This window comes from Lathyrus oleraceus, chromosome 6 (assembly GCF_024323335.1).
Source record: "Lathyrus oleraceus cultivar Zhongwan6 chromosome 6, CAAS_Psat_ZW6_1.0, whole genome shotgun sequence".
Taxonomy (NCBI): domain Eukaryota; kingdom Viridiplantae; phylum Streptophyta; class Magnoliopsida; order Fabales; family Fabaceae; genus Lathyrus; species Lathyrus oleraceus.
The window spans coordinates 226,977,983-227,002,180 of NC_066584.1; the positions used below are offsets into that span (position 1 = coordinate 226,977,983).

The 24,198-nt window shown below is 34.8% G+C and overlaps 1 protein-coding gene across 1 annotated transcript; it reads left to right on the forward strand.

Annotated features, from left to right (window-relative positions):
• The first annotated feature begins 8,890 nt into the window (after positions 1–8,890).
• LOC127092074 (uncharacterized) lies at positions 8,891–15,975 on the forward strand. Its single transcript, XM_051030862.1, has 7 exons — positions 8,891–9,228; positions 9,325–9,503; positions 11,405–11,512; positions 11,649–13,753; positions 14,914–14,986; positions 15,261–15,457; positions 15,651–15,975. The coding sequence occupies exons 1-6, from the start codon at positions 9,132–9,134 to the stop codon at positions 15,420–15,422; spliced, it is 2,724 nt and encodes a 907-aa protein (XP_050886819.1). The 5' UTR covers positions 8,891–9,131; the 3' UTR covers positions 15,423–15,457; positions 15,651–15,975.
• The last annotated feature ends 8,223 nt before the right edge of the window (positions 15,976–24,198 follow it).

Consider the following 24,198-nt stretch of genomic DNA (forward strand, 5'->3'; position numbering starts at 1 on the left):
ATCCTTTCTTGAAGCAGACACTGTTTTCTCCAAGATTTTCTTTATTTCTCTATTGGACACCTCAGCTTGGCAATTTGATTGCGGATGATATGGTGATGCAACTTTGTGTTTAACACCAGAGTGCTCCAAGGCTTTCTCTAACTGTGAATTACAAAAGTGTGAACCTCCATCACTAATTAACACTCTCAGAGTACCAAAACGGGTAAACATATTTTTCTTTAGAAACTTGATCACTGTTTTTCCATCGGCCTTTTATGAAGCAATCGCTTCAACCCACTTGGAAATGTAATCGAATGCCACCAAAATGTACTCATTTGAGAAGGACACAAGAAATGGACTAACAAAATCAATACCCCAACAATAAAAAACTTCCACCTTCAACATGCTTTGTAAAGGCATTTCATTTTGTTTGCTTATTCCTCCGACCCTTTGACAACTATCACATTTCTGAGCATGCATATGTGCTTATTTTGAATAAGGGAGGCCAATAAAAGCAATTAAACAAGCATTATCAAAAGCAATTATTATGGGTTCAGTTACCAGTTACCAGTTTTCCAATCAGAAGCAATTATTATGGGTTCAGTTACCAGTTTTTCTTTTAAGTCCTCAAAAGCAATTAAACAAGCATTATCAAAATCAAAATACTTATCTTTGTTGAGCAGGTTGCTCGACGATTGGAAATTTTTGAGAAGTCTTTGATGAATTTCTGATAGAATTATGCATGTCCCAAAATTCTTATGATTCCTTTGACATTCAATGATGGTGGAATCTTCTCATCACTTCAACCTTTTCTTTGTCAACTTCAATGCCTCTGAAAGAGATCTTGTGACCAAGAATTATGCCTTCAGTGACCATAAAGTTGCATTTCTCCCAATTTAGAGCCAGATTAGTTTCCACACACTGCTTTAGTATGGTGTCCAAATTTCTCAAACATAATTCAAAAGAATGACCAAATACAAAGAAGTCATCCATGAAGACTTCATTCAATGCATTTCTCGATTAAATCAGAAAAGATGGCTTGCATGCATCTTTGAAAAGTTGCAGGAGCATTACATAACCCAAAAGGCATTCTTCTATAAGAAAAAACACCAAAAGGACATGTAAAAGTCGTATTCTCATGATCTTTTGGGTTGACGGTAATTTGATTATACCCGGAATAAACATCCAAGAAAAAATAGAATTCTTGACCAGAGAATCTTTCAATCATTTGATCCATAAACAATAAGGGAAAATGGTATTTTCTAGTGGCTTGATTAAGCCTCTGGTAATCTATACACATCCTCCATCCCGTCACAGTTCTTGTCAGAATCAACTCATTATTTTCATTTGTAATCATTTTCATCCCTCCTTTCTTGGGTACCACTTGCGTATGACTCACCTAAACAATATTCGAAATAGGATAAATCATGTCGGCCTCCAATAATTTCACTACTTCTTTCCTTACTACCTTTTTCATAGTAGGATTCAAACGAAGTTGTGGTTGAGCTATCGACTTGTAATCCTCTTCCATCATGATTTTATGCATACAATAAGCTGGACTTATTCTTTTCAAGTCGAAAAGTTCCAACCCATAGCCTTTTGATTTTTCTTCAAAAGTTCAATCAATATTTTGTTTTTCATTGTTAGAGACTCGAACTGCTGACATCCGCCACAGGGTAAATCACCGCCTCTCAAGCCCCAACTGATTCTACCATAGAGGCCAACGATAGACAATAACCCTCCGAACACATCTTACAACTTTCATCGTACTGTGCTCTCTAAAGAGAAACTCTTCTCGAAATATCAAAGGGTGCTGAGTTGGAATCCCATTCAAACAAGGATTCTTGTGGTTGCGGAAGATCCAGCTACAGGAGAACCGAGAACGAAAAGCTTCTCCCCCCCTTTATCCGCCCGACTCTTTGCTCTTAAGAATGTTGGTTTAAATTTAAGAATGAGTAAGCACTGCTAATAATCACAAGTTTGTGAGCACCCTTTTCCAGAAACACATACTTCAAATGTGAGGGTAGCATCTTCAGTGCAAGTTTAGAGTCATCTTTCTTTAACTCATCTTTCAATTCTTCAACTTTGGCTTCAAGAGGAAGAACTTCTTCCAATGACTCAAGTTCTCTTAAGCCTTCTTAAATCTATTTTTCTTCATCTTCATTAAGAACTTTGAGTGAATCAGTAATATTTTTCTCAAGTGGAGTGGATAAATGAACTTGTCTTTTCACATCCATTATGGCTTTATCGGTGGAATCCATCCGGAAACAATCTCCTTTATCTTTTGAGTGTTTCATGGCTTCAAAGAGGTTGAAACACATTTCTTCATCTTGAACTCTAATCTTCATTAAGCCATCATCAATATCAATCACCATTCTTGTGGTTTTCATGAAAGATCGACCTAGAATCAAAGGTGCATCATCATCTTCTTCCATGTCTATAACAACAAAATCAATAGGAAACAAGAACTTTTCCATCTTAACTAAAACATCTTCAGCTACTCCATGCAGACGAGTGATAAACTTGTTGTCCAATTGTAATGTCATGTTTGTTGATTTCATTTCAGTGTTACCTAACCTTTGAATTGCAAACAACGAAATCAAGTTTATGCCAGAACCCAAGTCAATTAGTGCTTTGCCAATGTATACATTTCCTATGGTGACATGTAATGTAACCCTCCTAAGATCGGTTTCTTTCTGTGGGAGAGTTCTTTGAATGGTGGCACTATAACTAGCATCGAGTTTGATGGTTTCTTTATCCGTGTACCTCATTTTCTTTGTGAGAATTTCCTTCATAAACTTAGCATAAGTTGGCATTTGTTCAAGATCTTCAGAAAATGGAATATTTATCTACAAACGACTAAATATATCCAGAAACCTTACATAATTCCTTGCGTTGTCTTTCTTGGAAGGAACATGTAGATAAGATAGGTGTTGAACCAGAATACTCTTCATCTTTTCCTTCTCCTTTTGATTTTTTTTCTTCTTTTCCTCTCTATTTTTCTTTTCTAACTCTTCTTTTTTAAGTTTCTCACTTTCAACGAATGCTTCCTCTTTATTTTTGTCTACTCCAACCTCATCTTTTTCTTCTTCTATTTCTACCACAACTTCCTCATTCTCAACATCATCACCAATGCCTTTGCCAATTTCTCTACCACTACAAGATAGAATCGACTTACAATGCTCTTTCAGAATTATCTTGAGTATTTTAAGAAAATGTTCCTTTTTGTTGATAAGCTAATTTCTTAGCTAATTAACCAACTTAAGTTTCAAGATTCTTGATGGTCTCCTCATTGCTCTTTTGATTTTCCATAGACATCTGCATGAATTGATTCAAAGTATCCTCAATCTTAGAAGGTCTTTCTTAGAGTGGTATCTTGATCAACCAACTCCACCCTTGGCCATATTGTGCATTATTTCCTCTCTGTTGATAACCGAATTTATTTTGATACAGTGCTTTCCTTTGTTGGTATTGATTTTGATTTCCCATATAATTCACCTCTTCATTAACCGGAGAACAATAACCAGTTGGATGACCTCCATTGCACAATTCACAAAAAGAAACTTGTTGATGTTTGATAGGAAGCTTGTGCACCTCTTCGAGTTATTGTGGAAGCTTTGACATTTCCTTTGTAAGTTCTTACACTTTTTAAGATAACAACTTATTTTGCACCAAAATTGCATTATTTGTCCCCAATTCAATAATTCCAACTTTCTTTTGTGTAGGCCCTCTATTGTGTTTCCCTTGGTGATCCTTTAGTGCCATTAGATTAATAATTCCTATTGCATCTTATGCATTCTTAGACATCAAAGAACCACTCGCAGTCGCATCCAAAAGAAGTTTTGGTTGCGGTTGAATTCCATTGCAAAATATATGGATTTAAGTAAGTTCATCAAAACCATGGTTGAGACATTTTCTTAGCATTGACTTGTACCTATCCCATGCTTCATTGAGAGATTCACTTGAACCTTAAGAAAATACCGCAATTGAAGTCTTGGCCTCCATAAATCTGTTGTGTAGAAAGAATCTATCAAGAAATTTCTCCTCTAGCATATTCCAATTTGCCATTGTTTGAGTTGGTTAATCAAGATCCCACTCTTTCACTTTTTCGATCAAAGAATGAGGAAACAATCTCATGAACACTTGTTCCTCCTTAGCTTCTAGAGCACCAAGTGTGCCGTCAATCTCATAGAATTTGTTGAGATGAGTATATGGATCTTCATGGTCAATACTGGTAAAAGGTTCTGTCTTTATTTTGAGACCATTAACAAACATTTACATCTGTTCAGTCTGATTCATATTATGAGTTGGGCAAGCCACCAGGACCCTTTTGAATCTTTTGTAGGCATCTCCCAAAGACTCACCCTCCTTCTGTTTGAAGTTCAAGATTTCATACCTTTTTCTCAGAAATACTGATGCTGGAAAATACTCATTTAAGAAAGCCTTTTCCATCTCTTCCCATGATGTAATACTGCCAACTAGGAGAGAATATAACCATTCTTCTGCCTCTTCAGCTAAAGTGAACGGGAACATTCTTAACTTCTTTGCTTCATCAGTATGACCATCAATTTTCAAAGTAATACTTATGGTCAGAAATCTCTGCAAGTGTTTGTTTGCATCTTCATTCACCTTTCTGGTGAAAGATTTTCTTTCAAGTTGATTGATTGTGCTTGGATGTAGTTGAAAATTAGTCACATTCACCGGTTGGATGACAATTGTTAATCTATCACCCTGTGCATTTGCACCTCCATAGTCACCAAGGAGCCTTTCTGGAGGTGGAGGGTTTTCAACCATTGTTTTTGTTTCTGAGTCTGAATCTGAGTGAACTTCCTCTTCAGAATTCAGTCTAGCCAATCTAGCTTGTCTGAGTCTCTGGTGAAGGGTTCTCTCGATTTTTGCGTCAAAAGGAAATCCAGCTGATGGATCTCCTCGCATAAACATATTAGACAAATTAGTGAATGAAATTATATAAATGACAGAAAAATAATTTTATTGCAAAGCAACACAATTTTAATTAAACTAAAACCAAACTCTATATTTTGGCAGTCCCCGACAATGGCGCTAAAAACTTGATCAGAAAAATAGGAAATGTATTATTTTGCCTCTTGCAGTAGTAATAAAGGAGAAATTCTCTGAATGTCGATCTCAAGGACTGCGTGTTAATATCGAGTTCGAATAATCGTTCAATTAAACAAAAACTAGTGTTGGGGGTTTTAGATTCAAATTTATAAAAATAATGGAAAATAAAATAAATAATATTGTAAAAAGGGTTTTCAAGGTAAACGAACATGCCATGGAAGGTATGTAATTTGTCTCTGTAACAACTCTGAGGCACTATTGCATCAACAAATATCAATTAATTACTACCAGTCCTCAAGGGTATTTTTTCCCAAGGCCTTGGTGAGAAAACCTTTAATCGTTCAACCCTAATCTCCATGTCCATAGAATATTACCGGTGAAATTAAGCCTTAATATATAGAGAATCATCTGGTTCATATAGGGTATCCCTAGTCCTAGGTGATATCTACTGCAGAAATCTTATGAAAGCATTATCAATGGCGGTCTAGTCTAATTGATAATAATACAACAATCTCACTTGTTCCGAAAGAGAAAGCATTAAACACATCAAAAGGTTATGGTAATTCTGAAAAACAATATTGTCATTGCAAATGTAAACTCAAAGTCATTATAGATTCAAATCAGGGACACCCCCATAGCATTGAGGGGTTTAGCTACTCATATTGTTAAAAATAAATTCAAGTTAAAAATTAGACATTACAAGTGATTGAATAACTTGGATCTTCAATTGCATCCGCTCATGAAAATCTCCCGCTCTCTGAATTCCTTGATCTCTCCAATTTTTAATCGTGTAAAAATTCTTCGTCCTGGTTCCTCATCCCCTTCATTCCTCGTAAACACTCTCCTAAATAGTGAAAATCCATTGGCACTGGTTGGAAATCCTCAAAACACCCTTTCAGCTCAATACTTGAAAAAAAATAGAAGAGCAAAAAGAATAAGCGGGTCAAAGGGTGGTATACATCACTATCACCATGAGAATAACTTATGACACTTTGCATAATATTCTGAATAGTATTCTCATAACGGGTCAATCCAATATAAATATTACTCCTAATATTCATACTTATGTTTAAGACTTTATAACTCTTTATCCATGATCCATGAGATGTGATCATCAGTCTATATACATAATAGTCTTAGTGCTTTAATATTATCCCACTTCACAACAAAGCTCGATTACAAATACTTTAAGAATATTGTCCTTATGTTTAATGGGATCTCATGATTAAGTCACACTTGATACATTAAACGGACTAGCTATTCTAGGGACTTTATTAAACAAACATAATAAATAAAAAAATCCTTTTTATTATTAATAAATAATTTGATACAAGTACCAAAAGTATTGACCTCTAGAGCTTACACCAACAGTAAATGCGTATGATAGAGTGTGTATTGATCTTACAAGATATAATTTTTTTTTGGAAACTTTTTTCCCACTGCGCACCGCCCCACCTTAAAATCCAAATGATCGTATTATGTGTATTGGGTGGCTTCCAAAATCATGACACTTTGTTCAAGTTTTGAAATCGGGATGCCTTATACCACTTACATTATGGGAGTGGACGACTCATTCAACAATAAAAGTTGAGACTTGGCTGGACCAATTTTTAGAAAGGATGCAAGAGTTCACCAAATTGAGCGACATTGAAAGAGAATCAAATGCATAAAAGTCAAATGGGAGACCACTCATACTTATAGATTTAGCTGGTGAAAAATCTTTCGTTTTGTTTTAGTTTTTCGTCATCAATTAATTGTGTGTAATTATGTATTAATATTAATGAAATGTAATATATACAATTTCAAATATTTCAATACATTTTAATGTTTGTCAAAAAATTTGTCCATTTTCCAAATAAAACACATAAATTATGTTTTCTGTCTGGTTCAAGAGAGGTTCCGGAGATGCATATCCAGAATAAGACAATAGGGTGGTACCTGAGATGCATAACTGAAACCTCCACTGATACAGGATAGAACTTTTGAGGTCTATATTTGTCTACAACTTCTATAAATATAGGCTAATGCTTTTTATTTCATACAAACATAAGATGTCAAAAATGTCGCAAATGAACATCATCTGGTATGTCACAAATGTCTCATTTTCCAGCGCGACACCCAAGAAAAAAATTTAAGATCAATGAGTACACCTCTTTTGCAAATCTATAATATGAAGTGAAAATCTCCCACCTTACGGAGATAATTGAAAAATTATGAAGTTGTTGGCATGAAATTTCGACATCATGGGTTCAATATAAAAGATCCAGTAAAGTACTTAAAGAAATGGAGCAAAACGCTAGCATTTTGACAGTTGAGATTTTTGGGTCCAAGGGTGATGAAATGTCTATAGTGGATTGAATTTAAGGACTTAGAACACTTTTTAAAGTTAGTTCTCAGGAAGTTCGACAAAGGCAGTTTGAAGCAAAATGTCCCAACCTAATCGTGTAACTGTCTGAGAGTCTTATCCATGCAACAAGACATGTGGAAACATGTCGGTGAGGTCGAAATCAAGTTAGTCGATACATGTCAATTAGTAGGATGAAAGTTGTTATAGACAGTTACTCATGTATTAATATAAATAATGATTCTAGTGTTAGGATTCAGGGTGATAATTTCATTATACAAACACTCAAACACTCAAAGTACCAAGCAATAGAGAGAAATGAGTCACTGAGAGAATGTATGATTTTGCATACCACCATTTACATATTTGATACAATTTCTTATGTTTCTTGTTCTTTACCTTTATTGCCCAGGAAGTCACTTACTTTTTGTCTTCATTTTGCAAGGATTTTGACCTTGTCGAAATCCCTTTATTCCCTTACTTTTTACAAGTTTAATCTTTATTTTTCTATAAAATTAGAAGTTCTTTTACAATTACAACACAATCAAACATCTTTTTTGGATAATTTAAACACTATGTCATAGGATTCACTAGTCAATCCTGTATATTTTTTTCAAAGAGACTAGTGTTTGTTTACTAAATTTAGGGGTAAACAGAAGCTCAGGTACCGTTCACCATCAATTAACAATGAATATAAGATTGAGTTCAATAATTATGATCTCAAGACAGATGCAAATGTAAGGGATACGTGAAATACAATTTTCCGTTGTGAAACAAAAGTTCTGATCGAGGTGGAAACAACGATTTTAAGACCGATCAAAGATATTGTGAAGATGTTGAAGCGTCCACCTGGATGTTGAAATGTAATGTCTGATTTTATGTTAACATCACATATATAATGCTGATTTTATATTAGGAATAATAATTTTATTTGTCAAAATACAATTTTTTGATTTTCTACTTCTGTATTTGTTTCAGTATGCTACGGAGATGCATCTACATACAGATTTCGAAGATACATCTTCGGATAAAAACAACACATTCCTAGGACGTGACTCAGAATTGACCTAGGATGTGTGTATTTGAGGTGCATCTTCGAAATCTAGGAACATTTTTATATTTTTACGCGGTACCTTAATAATATATAAGATGCATTAAAATATCTCCTCTGGATTATGCCCTCACAAAAAAAACCACTTATTATATTTGAATTCACATGAGAGAGTAGTTTATTCTAAATAATTTTATAAAATTGATTTTAATTAAAATAAATTAAATTATATCCGTCTCATAAAATTTGTTTTATTTACACATTTTCTCTCTCTCTCTCATTTATGATATTAATGCAATATTTATTATTATTTTTTCCTATTATACTACACTATTTTTGAACTTTCACATTATTTATCTACTAATTAATAAGAATATTTTAATAAATTATATTAATTTTACTATTAAAATCAACATATTAATCATTTTCTTAAAAATAGAGGGTTTCAAATAAAACATTTTTATTAGAAGGATGGAAATTTAGAATGAATTCGAGAGACTCCAAACTAGAACCAAGCTGAATCAAACTTTCAAAATCGCGTTCTGTTAATTTCATTCAATTCTTCGCACCATTGCTGCTGGCTTTTCTCACATTCATTCATTCCCCCAATCGCGCTTTCATTGCTTTGAGAACAATTCTCAAACAACGCAATTCAAAACCTTTAGGTTAGACTCACTCATGGACGGTAAAGATGAACCACATTCATCACTTCCATGGCACTGGATAATTGAATCCCTAGCAGGTTTCAAAGAAACTCCCTTATCCACTCTACAAGGTTCTATCCAATCCAATTATTTTCTTAATTTTAACTATTTTGTTTTTAAATTTTCAGATTGGATTATTAAATTCACAATTCGTCCTTTTTTTCTAGGTTTGATTGATGCTGCACCTATTAGGCATGATGATTTTTGTGAAAATACAAAGGAATTGGTTGCTTTGAGGTGTTTGGAGGAACTTTATGCTCCGTTTTCTTCTTCAACATTGGATTCTTCAGTTGAACTTGATTCTTCACGATCTTGTGAAGATGTTCTTCGAGAAATATTGCATGAGGTAAACAATTTAAAATCTTCATTCTTATTTTTATGTTTGATTTAAGGGAAAATTGCATGGACCATTGTTAAACTATGTAAAAATGTCACTCTAGGTTTGGATTGATGGAATGAAATAGTATGAAATGAGATTCCATTGTTTGGATCAATTAAAATCGGATGGAGCGGAATGGAGTGGTATGGATTCCATTCCATTCCATCACTTACCATCATATTTCTTCTCTCTGATTTGGTCGGAATGGAGAATTTGTCTTGCTCCGTCCTAAAATACCCAAAAGAAGGAATGAAACTTTGGTTCCTCTCCACTCCACTATGTTTCTTTCCATTCTGCTCCATTCATTTAATGATATCCAAACATAGCCTGTCTAGTTTTCAAATGACGGTTAACCTTCATTATTTGTATTTTTAGTTTACATAAATGACACTTATTAAGTATGTGTTTGTTTCTGCGTTCAATTGCCGTATCACCGCGCGTGTAGCATATTCAACAGTTCCTAGCTTAGTAAAATTCACGTTAAAGTGGCATCACTGCGCATCCAGCATAGTCAACAATTCCTAGCTTAGTAAAATTCACGTTAAAGTGGCATCACTGCGCATCCAGCATAGTCAACAATTCCTAGCTTAGTAAAATTCAAGTTGAAGTGGGGTTGGGACGTGCGAATTTAATCGCAAATGCCAAACCAAACAAGTAATAAAATGTCACTCATGCTCCCATTTGTTTTCAGATGACCTACCTTATTTGGGTTCGTTGTTGACAATGTTTTAAATAAAAGTATGCTGCTGCAATATGGACCACAGCATCATGGTATTTGATGTTTCTGACTACAATGTAGGAGTACCACAATTTAGGCCACATTTGACCACGATTATCTGCTTTATCGAAGACTGTGATTCCGATTTGAAACCTTTCTATCATTTTCGTAACATAGAATTTTAAACGCTCTGCCTGCCTTTTCTTGTAAGCAGTAGCAATCGTGGCCTTACCTGCAGTCAGAGAGGTGTCTCATATGGATTCAGTTCATACTCTCCTGCAATGAGTAGCGTTTTCTTTTTTTTATGCAGAATATCATAGATGGTTCCGTTTAGCCTGTATATGTAGCTATAAAGAATTAGACCATAATCTTTTCTTCATCAGAAGGATCTTATGCGGCCAATAATAATGTATCAAACACTTGGGTTAATTAGCCTCCATAAATTTGTTTAGAAGGGACAGAGAACTTTCATCAATAGTGATATGGACTCTGCTTAGATTTTCTACCAAAAAACAAAATATAAACTAATATAGTAACACCAACAACAAATATTGAGAATCCAAGTGCTATCATCAAAATTGTAAATTTACTGATGCCTTTCTGAATATTCTTCCAGCTGTTGTGCTTCAAATTTTGAAGAAAAAAATTACTGATAATTGATAAAGCAGAAGTTTGATTCAGCTCTATATAGATCTGTTAGTTGCAGTCTGCAGAGTTGTAATTAGAAACCGTATGTTTTTGGAGTAAAACTTAGTGAAGAGCATGTTATTAGCCTTTTCAATTTTTAAGTCAATGTTTTCTACTGACTAAAACTTCAAGCAATTGCTTGATCTGGGATTGATGCAACGATACTTCTGAAATTATGCTTGCAATATTGTGTTAGAAGCGTTATATATGTGTTTATTACCTTGATTGATATAAGATGTAGGAGCTTTATTCACATGATGTACATATCACCTTACTGTATTTATAATGTATTTACATGAAGTACTATGAATGCTCAAGGATGTGATTGAGCAATCTCTCCTTAATTAGTAGCTAATTGATGTTTCTATACAACTAAGAGATATATTAGTATGTGACTCATTATAACAGTTATGCTAATTAAGTTTGAGACAAAATCTTTTCTTTCTGCTTATATATAAATCAGGTGCCTTTATCAAATCTGAGGATTGCTGGAGGAAAGCTATTGAAATGGGATGTTAACCCATTTATTACAGACAAAAGAGCTGGGAATGTGAAATGTCACTTAGAGAAGGTGATGAGAGTGTCTTTTGTTTTACCTATTGAGAAATATAAAAAGAAAAATAGCTGCTTTGCCCTCTCCCTTTTGAAATTTGTATTGTGTCATTCACGTCTTTTATTTGGTTTGTGCTTCTCATTTTGATGAATAGCTGAAAGAATCAATATTGGAAGGTACACTGCCACTTACCGATCACTTAAAAGAGAGGAGTGGGTTATTTCAAACGAATCGGAATCGGCCTCATACAGTATGTGTGAATGATGGTAAATGCAATGATCATTCAGTGAAGGATGATGGGAACTCAACTTATGCAGAAGACATGGGAGCAAAAGAAAACTCAGTGTCCATAGTATTAGAGGATGGCAACAAATCTTCGAAAGAAGATTTACCTAATAATAAACGTTTATCCTCTAAGAGGAATAGGGTTTACTCGGCTGATAAGCATTTAATGAGTTGCTTTAATGAAAAGCAGGCTTGTATAAATGAGCGTGATGAACTCTTAACTACAAAAAAGATTAAACATTGGGCATCGACAAATTTTGATTCCAAGAAAGAAAAGCAAGTTTCTCGACTTGAAAAAGAAGTGTCAGAAAACTCGACTGAAAAAGTTCTAATTTCTGAGAGTGTAGGGCATCACACCGAAAAGAAAAACAGGGAAGCTAAAAGTGGTGGATCCTTAGAGCCTAGTTATAATAGGTGCTCTGCTTCAAATATGTGTCAGTCAAGTGGTCAAAATGAAGCCTTTCATGCTGAATCAGATATTGCCTATAAGGCAACTTTGACGCCTCAGCAGAAAACTTCTGGAGGTAAACCCCAGTCTGAACATGAACTAGATTTGCAACTTAAAGATTTAAATTGTTCCCAGCAGACAGCTAGTAGTGTTAAAGCTCAAGATGATACTGGTAATGGCTGTGGGATAGAGATACCAGGTGATACAGTTGTGTACCCAGGTGAAAAGATTAATCTCGTAATGAAAAAGCACAAAAAGAGAAGTCTTGATACAAAGTGTAGCGAAGGCGGTCGATTACCAGTTTGTGAAGCGGTTACTGGCCCACTATTGGTTCCTGAAAGTTGTATTGGCATGACGACTAATATTTATCCTCAGCATACATCCGGAGTTGATCCTAGCCATAATAAATATATAGATGAAACTAATTATACTGTACATGTTGAGCCCATTCCAACATATGATGGTAATGCAATTAAAATTCAGCATATAACCAATCAATCTCAAATCCAGCAGAAGGAGCCAAATGTTGCATCTTTAAATGTATCTCGGAAGCCAGTTGCTAATGACAAAGTTGTAGTTGATACTGTCAATGATTGTGTAGCAGAGTTATCAAATGATAGTGATGAGTATCACAACGAAAAGATTGATCTTGTAGCCAAAAAAGATGAATTCCTGAACTCCCAGCACACTTTTGGTCAAGATTTGCCAGCAAAGACTGAATCGACCAGACAAAATCTTTGCATGAAGTGCAATGAAGCTGGGCAATTACTGGTTTGTAAAACTACCACTTGCTCATTGATGGTGCATAAAAACTGCCTGGGTGCATCTGCTCAGTTGGATGCAAAGGGAAACTTCTTCTGCCCATTTTGTGCTTATTCTCACACTATTTCAGAATATCTTGAAGCCAAGAAAATAGCTTCATTGGCAAGGAAAGAATTAGCTATCTTCATTAGTAAGGGTATAAGAAAAGAAGCTGTAGAACATGTTTATGAATCAGGTAGACAGGAATGTATTTTTTCAAGAAAGAGTTATAAGTGCGAGCATACTCCATTAGCAGTGAATGAAGAAAATAGAGAAGATCATGCTGGTGAGCATGCAAATAAAGTTGGTAATTTTCCTTTTGAAAGAAGTCAGCAACAAGTTCCTATTTTAGTGGTTCACTCATCATCCTTCAGAGAAAAGGAAAATGTAAATAATGGGTTAGTAGGTGATGTAAGAGAAGAGGATGACTGTGAAATGCTGAATGCAAAGAGCTTAACTGATGAAAGAGTTGAAGACAGAGAAATGGGAACTGATAATGTAGGTGGACATGGCAATGAAATTTTTTCCAGTAAGAAGCTAAAGATTGTGTGTGCTAATGAAAGTAATGAAGAAGTTCTGCAGAATATGACAGAGCACAGTATGGATGGAACAGTAGAGCCAGTTTGGGCTCACAATACTGTAAGAGATGAAATTTCTAAAGATGAATGCAAGAAGCGTATTATTTCTAGATACTCCATGAGATTTCGTATGCATGAAGTTCAGAAGTAAGTTCCTACACTTTCCTACCATATATGATAATTGAACTTCTTATCAATTGAGCTGTTAAGGAGTTCTTATCTGATCATGTGCAGTGTTTCAAAGTTTTTTGGTAAAAATGTATTGATGTTAGCAATTTTGATCCAATTTTCCAATAAATTATTGAAGATGAGTTTACTCAAAGTTTTTCACCTGCATAAATCACTTTAAGGGGGGGTGTTTGGCTCAAGGTCGGTTTTTCATTTCTGACTCTGAGAATGGTATGCATAGGAATCTATCAATTCTATATTTGGTTGACTTTGATCATTCATGGGAATGTCAGCACTATTCCCAGGAATTTGCCTTTTTGGGTTTGAACGGAATTACATATTTACACTATTCTAAAAACATGCCGAATTACTAATCTAGCAAATGAAACTAGGAGGAAAATTGCATTGATGCACACCCATCACAACAAAATCCCGAAGGTTTTCTCAGTTGAGTTCCCTTAATTTGGCCCTGCTTGAAATGGGTTCAACTCCCTTTATTACTTTATCTACGGAATCTTGGCATTGCATTTCAATTTCGACTCTTTAAACTTTTCAATTCTATTCTCCGACGGACATTCTTACCCCTTCAGTCAGTTCATGAGGTACTAAAAAGCTAACTCAATACCGGCACTGTATCTAATACACCATTCTTTGGTCTATTACAAGTACTTTTGATAGCTGGATGGATGGAAATGCGGGAGCAAGATTTGTAAGGAGAGAGAAGGGAAAGAGTGAGTGCTTTGTTAGTCTTTTTGTAGCTTTTTCCCGGGTGGACGTAAGAAAGTTTGTGTGATCAGAGTGACCATTAATCTAAATCTGTTTTTAATCATTTAACATGCTATTTTTCTTGAAGGCAAGAAAGTCTTTAGGTAAAACAAAAACTACTCCAATGCTGGTAAATTGATCTCTAGGAATGATGTTGTGGAAAAACTAATTAAATATGTCTGCATAAGCTAGTTTTGGGATGTAATATTTTTTTGATATTTAAAATCAAATGTGAGAACATGACGTCCCCAACTCAAGATTCCGGGGAATGCAAAAATAGATCATTAACCAAATGCCCCATTATGGTAACAATTACTTTTGAAGGACTGGAACTGTTATGCTCATTCTAATTTGATTGATATTTTGATTCACAGCAAAATCCAAGAAAGCCCTCAGATAAGACGGAAAAAAATCCCATGGACAGCTGAGGAGGAAGAGCTGATACAGGTATTACTTTTCTTCTCTTCATCACTTCTTAGAACTAGTGTGACTTTCTAAACAGCCAAATTGCATTATGAATCTACGTGAATATCATGCTTCATAAATGGATTCCTTTTGCTACCACAACAATTCTTTGATTTAGAAACTTCCTAATACTGCATTAGAAAGTTAAAGGATTTGGATCCTTATGTGTTTCTTCCACCTTGAGCTTTATGTCTTGATATCTAACAGTTACGTATGTTTTTTGTTGTTGTAACAATTGCCTGCTTTCACTGTGTAGGAGGGGGTCCAGAAGTTTGGTTTCAGCGACTCAAAACTGCCATGGAAGAAAATTTTGGCATTCGGTTCTCACTTGTTTGAGAAGAATGACAGACTTCGTACTCCACAGGACCTAAAGGATAAATGGAAAAACATGTGTAAAGCACACTCAAAATTGAAATAAAAGTCTTCATCAGAAGGCGATTTCATATTATTCAGGCAAGTCAGACTGCCTCAGTTTCCCATTATATTCTTATGGCAGCAAGAGGTTGAGAGTTACAGTTAATGACTATTCAGCAGAATTCTTGTTTGCTTCTCTTCTCGTCGATAATATCATCTGCATAATAATAGAGAAGCATATTGTATGTACTTGTTTGCAAATATTTGATGCATTTCTTCTTTTTCTTATCAGAAAATTTGGCAAGTCGGTCAGCTTGATCCATATACAAACGTTGCAACTGATAAAAGAGAATCGTGGAAGTGATGTTAACATGCCATATATATAAATAAATTTGACCATTTGATTGGTGTAAATTTTCATAGAACTGGACCTTTTTGTAAAGGTGTCAGATAATAGTGAAATCTTGATCAAATGTCTTTTTGTTTCGTTTTACCCATCAAATGTTTCGTGTAAATTGTTTTTTCAGTTACTATAAGTTAACATATAGAGTTTTTCAATACATTATAATCCTGTAAATTGTATTAAGACATGTATTAGAAATGAAAAATTTGATGCATATTGAGTCGGTTTGTTATAGACGGGCCAATTGTCCTATTATTCCACTAGTCAAGATGACTCCCCCCTCATTAAGATTAAGATTAGGAATAGGCTGGTCCGAGTTAGGCTTTGCCAAGTTTATGCTTCTAAAAATTTCAAAGTCTAAGTTTGTCCTATAGCTTGCCATAAGCTTTCTTTTAGGTCTGAGTCTGGTCTTTTCGAATGCCTAACTAACCTGATAACCTATTTCAAATCTTATTTTATTTGAACATATATAAATTAGCAATTCAATTAATGTTTATATAGATAAAAAATTAAAAATAACGATACTAAATATTTGTTTGCATTGAACTATCTTAGCTTACTTAGTACCATAAGTTTTGTGAGATTATTTGTTTACAAAAAAATATGAAAACAACTTATTACATTGTTCGTAAGAAGTTTTCATCCTATTTTCATAAGTTCTTTAAGATAATTAAGTTTTTTTTTTTAATTTAATTTAAAGTACAAAATACGATATAATAGTAATAACGCTAAAATAGTCTGTTAGTCCTTATAAGTTAGCGAGTTTTTGATTTTGGTTCTTGTAATTTTTTTTTGTTTGAGTCTCTATATCTCACTTTTTGTGTTGTGGTTTTCCTGCAGATTTTTCTTCGGATTTTCTTACGGATTTTACCTTTAGAGACTAAAACCAACACAAAAGTGAGATGTAAGTGTTAGAACAAGATTTGATTATGCATTTATACCTTGAGTTTTGATGATAACAATGTTGTATTTATGTGAGAACAATTTTGGTACCCTAATGATTTGTTATTATGTAGCTTTAACAACCAGTTCTGGTTATGAGTATATGACGTGCAACATCATCGGTTTCTGAACATTATGTTCTAAATTCTGCTTCTGCGCTAATTATGAGAAGTTCTGAAAGATATCAAGTTGATGCTACAATGATCTTTCTGCTTCTGTGCTGATTCACTCCTGAGAAGTTTCTGAAGAGACGCTAGGTTGCTTCTGCGACGTTCTCTCCACTTCTGCTTCTGGACGTGACTCTAATCGTCAAGCTTCTGAAGAACGAAAAACTTCTGAAATTTTTGTTACTTAGCTGAAGATTCTAAAGATCTCAAGTCAGACGTTGAGGTTATCAAGGTTTTGACAGAAGATTATGAAGATCTCAAGTTAGACTGATGACGTTGTCAATGTTCTGACCAAAGATTCTGAAGTTTATGAATTTAGCTGTATGTTTCTTCATTTCATGCTTCATCAACTTTCATCAGAAGTCAATGAACTTGAAGATAAGATCAAATGCATACATGATCAAATAGTACATAATACAAATCAAATATTCTTTCCACTACCTGATATCGTGGACAAGGACAGTACTATACATCACACATGTCACTGAATTTGTGGGCAAACGACAGTACATAATATCACTACTTTCACCTATCCAATAGTGGACATCCGCTCTATTTGGTATCCCCATTTCCCCTTCCAACGATCTCTTTTCTTATGCTATATAAGTGAGACTTAGAGACTTGAAGTAAAAGTTGAAGCACTACAATAATTTGACAAGTATATTTCTTTGTGAAAAGCAATCAATTTTGTACACAAATTTTCTTTAAGTGTTTGTAATTCATTTGTGTAAAATCTACTTGTGTAGAAGTAACTTGTAACACATAAAATATTATTCAAACTGTTTGTTTGAGTTTTCTTAAGGAGACTAGGGTATAGTCGGATCCTTGAGAAGACAAAGAAAATTGTTCTTTGTGATTCTTTAAGGAGACCAGGGTATAGTCGGATCCTTGAGAAGATAAAGAAAGTTATTCTTTGTGATTATTATAATCAGTTGATTATAGTAGATTAAGTCCTTGTGTATAAGGGAAAATTACTTTGGCGGGTGGACTGGAGTAGCTTTGAGTTTCAAGCGAACCAGGATAAAAATACTTGTGTTTTTTATCTCTTTGTTATTAATGTTTGAGTGGTGTTCTTGAGTTGAGAAAAAACTTTTATTTTTAAAACTCAATTTAAACCCCTCTTTCTTGTGTTTTTCACACCTTCAATTGGTATCAGAGCTCCGATTCTGATTGTGATAAATTTTTTATGAACACTTCACCATGTTCAGTACCGATCTAGTTTGTGTGAGAAACAATGGTCGTTGCTAACATTGTTAACAATAATGAGAGAGATCACTACAATTCTAAACCACCAATCTTTGATGGTGATAAATTTGATTACTAGAAAGATAGAATTTGAAGTTTCTTTCTTGGTTACGATGTTGATCTTTGTGATCTTGTAGTCCATGGCTACGTTCACCTAGTTAATGCTGAAGAAAATAATATAGCAAGATGTGCTATGACAAATCAACAGAAGAAGAATTTCAAAAATATCATAAAGCTAGAACTATATTGCTAAATGCTATCTCTTATATTGACTATGAGAAGATAACAAACAAAGATTCTGCCAAATCCATACTTAGAACTATATTGCAAAATGTTATCTCTTATACTGACTATGAGAAGATAACAAACAGAGATTCTGCCAATCCATATTTGACTCTCTGAGGATGACTCATGAGGGTAATTCTCAAGTAAAGGAGACAAAGGCTTTGGCCTTAATCCAGAAGTACGAGGCATTCAGAATGGAAGATGATGAAACCGTTGAGACTATGTTCTCAAGATTTCGTATGCTTGTTGTAGGATTGAAAATTATGGACAAAGGATACTCTACGGCTGACCATGTCAAGAAGATAATAAGAAGTCTTCCTAAAAAATGGAGACCTATGGTAACTGCTTTGAAGCTAGCAAAGGGTCTTAATAGTATTAGTCTTGAAGAACTTGTTAGTTCTTTGAGAAGCTACGAGATTGAACTCAAGGAAGATGAACCTCAGAAGCGAGGTAAATCTGTTGCTTTAAAGTCTAAGCCTGAGAAGACAAGAGCTTATCAAGCTAAGGAAGAATCAGAAGTTTCTGATGAAGACTCAGAAGATGATGATAAATTGTCTCTGATTTCAAAGAGGGTCAACAGACTCTGGAAGCACAAGCAAAATGGTCAAGGAAAGTTCAAAGGAGCTAAAAGGACAAATGACCGTTCTGATTCTTCGCCTGGACAAAAGAAGCAAGGTTCTGGTAAAGAGGTTATCTACTTTGAGTGCAAGGAGTCAGACTACTACACGAATGAATGTTCTAAGCTGAAAAAGGACAGAAGGCCTAAGAAGAATTTTTCGAAAGGAAAGAAGGGACTGATGGCTACATGGGACGACTCAGAATCAGAAGAAGAAGATTCTGACAAAAAACAAGTCAACGTTGCATTGATGACAACAATAGCTGATCTAGAAGGTTCTAAAGAACTAGAAGATAAGATGTTGTCAGAATCAGAATCAGACTCTGATTTTGAAGAGGTATTTTCTAATCTATCTCGTTCTGATTTAGAGTCACGTCTCTCTAAAATACTGGAAAAGTACCAGAGTCTTCAGAGTAGGTACAAGGACCTTAAACGAGTCCAAGTAGTTGCTTCTGAAACTCGTAGTGAGCTTGAGAAAGATATTTCTTCCCTAAATGAAAAATTATTTTCTTTAGAAAGTAAAAACTCTGCTTTGAAAAAGTAAAATTTCAAAACTAGAGGAAGAAATAGTCTCAGAAGCTTCTGGTACTAATTGCATCATCATATATGACAGAACATTCCAGTACTTTCTGGCTAAAAGCATAGATAGAAGCAAAATGACTTCTTTGATCTATGGAGTTAGTAGAAATGGAAAGAAATGTTTAGGCGGTACAAAAACTTTAAAACCTAACGAAAGTCAGAAGGTTAAACCGAAACCTCTCTATGAGCATTTCGTTCCTGCTAACATGGAGCTTAATTTTTCTACACAGACTCAGAAACCTACAGAGGGTAAGAACTCAGTTCTGAAACCTAAACATCATGCACAAATTCCCCGTGATTATCCTTCTGCACAAAGACCCAAAGTTGTAAGAAACTTTGGGAAAACTAACAAAAGAGGACCCAGAAAGTGGGTACCTAAGGATAAAACAATTTATGTTGCAGACATCCTTAGCAGCTCAGTTGAAACACAAATCATGGTACCTGGACAGTGGATGCTCGCGACATATGACATGCAAAAGGTTTATGTTCCAAGATTTGGAACTTAAGCCTGGAGGCTTCGTTGGTTTCGGAGGAAACCAGAAAGGAAATATCATTGGCTTTGGAACTATTGGTAACGGTAAACTTCCTTCTATTACTAATGTTCTTTTGGTCGATGGTTTGATGCATAACTTATTGTCTATTTGCCAACTTAGTGACAATGGTTATGATATCATTTTTAATCAAAATTCTTGTAAGCCTGTTGATCCGCTGTCGCGCGCGGATCAAAACGATTAATTTTGTAAAAACGTAATACATCGACAATTAAACTCGGATATCGTCTCAAGGATTCTTGTTTGTAATAATTAAACGTAATCGAATGGGGGGGGGGGGGGGTTGATTTGGTGTTCAATTACAAAAATGCATAAAATAAGTGATTATGAAAAGTGATTATTTGAATAAGCTGAAACGAATCAACCCACTATATCATCTTCCGACTTATCATTGATCCCTATAAAATTCCAATTCCCTAAACGAGTCTGATCCTATTCGATTACAAAAGCTACTGACAAGCTGAATAACAATTATACGAAGTATGCCCCTGAATTCCGAGTAAAGCAAACGGATTAAAACTATTGCGAATTAAGCAAACGCAATATGATCGAACGCGATAATGCAAAAGCTACACTAATCACGAAATTGATTCAAAAGCAGACAACAATCAAATTAAAGAATTCTATCATGTAAAAACAATTAAATTAAGCAAGTAATTGTGATTATAGATATAATTCAAAGGAACAGATTAATGGAAAATTATAAAAGAACCTCAAAGTGGCATCCGATTACAGTGAATTGATTCTTGGGAAATTAGTTCTCCATAGTCATTCTTTGCAAGCTCTCAAATTCGTACATGAATCGTGATTTTTCCGTTCCCCTTCCCAATGGTGTACGGCTACTAGGTATATGGAAAACAAGGAATTTGGTTTACAACCCAACTGGGTCGAAAATATAACCCAGGCCCACAACATGACCCAACACTAAAATAAAATTCTAATGCTGTAACTTGAAACGAAATTCTGGAATTTTGAGCTCCGAATCTGACTTCGACTCCAACACGAAAGTCGTAGCTCTCTCTCTTAGCTTTCCGGCGATTTTTAGAACGCCTCAAACGGATTCCCGGAACTCCAGTTATGATCGTTTCCGCACAGACTGCTAAAGCTGAAAAATAAATGCGAAAATTAAATTAAACTAAAAATAAAATAAAATATGAAAACATAATAAAATATAAAAATAAACAAAATAAAATAAAGAAATGCCTAAGTAAAAAGTAGGAGAATTGTGCATAAATATGCACTTATCAAATTCCTCCGGACTTGAACTTTTGCACTCCGAGCAAAATTGAAATAAAACAAAGAAAGCACACACACATCAATAGCTACTCATTCCAGGCTACAAGTCTTCTTCGGTTAAGTTTGCATTGATAGGTACTAATCTTGCACACTAAGGATATTGTAAGAACACTAATCCACAGTTATGCAAACATAAACCTCCTGAATACACAAATCAAATCGAATCATATTATTATACTAAAGCCTAACTTACTCATCCTTCTTTTGCCCTTTTTCATTCAGGCGCAATCACATTAAGCCCGTTATCTCCACACAATCATAGCAAGGCGACCGGTTAGTGACTCTGATCCTTTTCTGCACGGGGTTCTGGTACTTAAGTGGCATAACCCTTTGCTTACTCACTTGTAGTTGCGGGGGATCGAACCGTAATTCGCCCTACCAAGTTCAGCACCAGAAACCGCTGAACCAACTAACAACGAGTCAAAATCTTTTTTTTTTTGAAGGTTCTACAACCGTTGAGTTAAGTGACCGGGTGAGGGTCACCAAACTTAGAAGGGGCATTCCTTTATTTTTTTCTCTTTTTTTTTTCTTTTCGGAACACTCACTTATATTCATCGGCTTCCCTGCGTAGAGTGTGTGTGAGATGGTGCTGACTGCTGAAATAAACTACTCAAGAGTTGTCAGAGAACGAGAATTTAAGGCTAAAACATAATAAGAATTCGAATCAATTTCCATATGCAGGAGACTTACAGTGTTAAAACAATACCGATCTTGTGAATTTTTCTCAAGTCTCCGCAAACTCGACTTCAAATTATTCTATAGCCTAAAACTTTCAACAAAAATGCAATTTTTTTAGAAAGAAAACAAAAACAAAACAAAACAAAGAACAAAAACAAAGGAAATAAAGTATCCCTCCCCCACACTTAAAATATGCATTGTCTTCAATGAAAGAAACAAAACATAAAATAAGAGAGAGAAGAGAGAGGAAAGAACACACCCGAGTAGTCAAGGAGGATAGGTGATCACATATGCAGTCTTTCTCAAAGAGATGTATTCTACATTTTCTTTTTCCAAAGTGGGGCTGTCATGGAATAGCTTTAGATAATGTCCATTGAACTTGAAATTTTTATTAGTATCTTCGCCTTTTATTCCAGGATCAAAGAATTTTCTAAAAGTAAAAGTGTCAAATGGACACATGAAGGTGATCTGATCTGGAATGTCAGCCAATGTCCAACCAAATGCCTTTTTATGCTTCCTTAAAACCTGCAAAAGCTTATTTTCTTGATCGAAATCAAGGTTAGAAGAAATTATAGCCGGTAGTTTTTCATTCATCTCTAAATAAGCATATTTCATATTTTCAGGAAGTTGCTTCAGCTCGAGGGAAGGTGACTGCTCAATAGAAGGAGTGTTTGGGGCAGCCGGGATGTCAAGAGCTTTATCTACATGAACAACTTTATTTGCAACCTCATCTGCAGTAAGAATATCAACTTGCAAGGCAGCCTCAATTTCAGCACAAACAGAGCAAATTTTAGTTTCAGTACAAATATCACAAGAATAAACATCATCAAAATCAGACAATGATGGAAAATCAGATGCAAACAAATCACTACAAGTATCATCAACAATTTCAGAAATCAAATCTATTTGAAAACCAGAATGTTCTTCCAAGGGTTGTTGGTTTGATCCTTGAGCTTGCTGCATGGCATTCACCAAAGTGGCAAGCTGCCCAATATGTGTTTGCAAAGTCTTTAAAGTAGAATCTACTTGTTGTTGAAACTGGAGATTATTTGCAGCCATTTGTTTGACAATATCTTCTAGTGAAGATCCAGAAGGTGTAGAGCACACAACCTCAAATTCCTTCGGATGCTCATGCGGATCCTCACCTGCAAGACCACTAAATCTTGGAAACAAGTGTAATAAACCAGATTTCAATTCAAAAGGAGTGTCAGGTTCAGGATATTCAATACACATGCCATTATAATTCACATCAGGGACAACTAACTGCCTTAAAGTTCTTTGGTCAGCCATAGTCAAAAACAAACACAATGAAGGAAAACGATTAAAATAAAATTAGAAAAATAAACTAACACCGAAATTAATCTAATGACGTTAATTAAGAATTTTGAGAATTTTTTCAGATTTTTTTAAAACTACCAAAACCGAAAATAAATCATAAAAAATAGAAAAATAAGGAATTTCGGTTTTTTAGGGCGGCATCCACTATTTATTTCATAAATAGAGGCTTTTGATTACTGATTTTTTCCTAATGAATCGACAAAAAATCAAAATAATCTGAGACAATTTGTTTAAAAACAGATTTTTTTCCCTAAACCGCAAAAAGAAGACCAATACGTAAGTTGGACGAAACTGCGAGGAAACTAGGACCTATACGCTTAGACACTAAACCTATGACTCTAAAAACGATTAAAAGAAACAAGAATCCCCGGCAACGGCGCCAATTTGATCCGCTGTCGCGCGCGGATCAAAACGAGTGGTTTTGTAAAAATGTAATACAACGACAATTAAACTCGGATATCGTCTCAAGGATTCTTGTTTGTAATAATTAAACGTAATCGAATGGGGGGGGGGGTTGATTTGGTGTTCAATTACAAAAATGCATAAAATAAGTGATTATGAAAAGTGATTATTTGAATAAGCTGAAACGAATCAACCCACTATATCATCTTCCGACTTATCATTGATCCCTATAAAATTCCAATTCCCTAAACGAGTCTGATCCTATTCGATTACAAAAGCTACTGACAAGCGGAATAACAATTATACGAAGTATGCCCCTGAATTCCGAGTAAAGCAAA

Excerpts from the sequence above, each read along its gene's own strand:
- LOC127092074 (XM_051030862.1), top strand. The coding sequence starts at position 9,132 with ATGGACGGTAAAGATGAACCACATTCATCACTTCCATGGCACTGGATA. Across the intron at positions 9,229-9,324 it reads TCCCTTATCCACTCTACAAG|GTTTGATTGATGCTGCACCT; the intron begins GTTCTATCCAAT and ends CTTTTTTTCTAG. Across the intron at positions 9,504-11,404 it reads TTCGAGAAATATTGCATGAG|GTGCCTTTATCAAATCTGAG; the intron begins GTAAACAATTTA and ends TATATAAATCAG.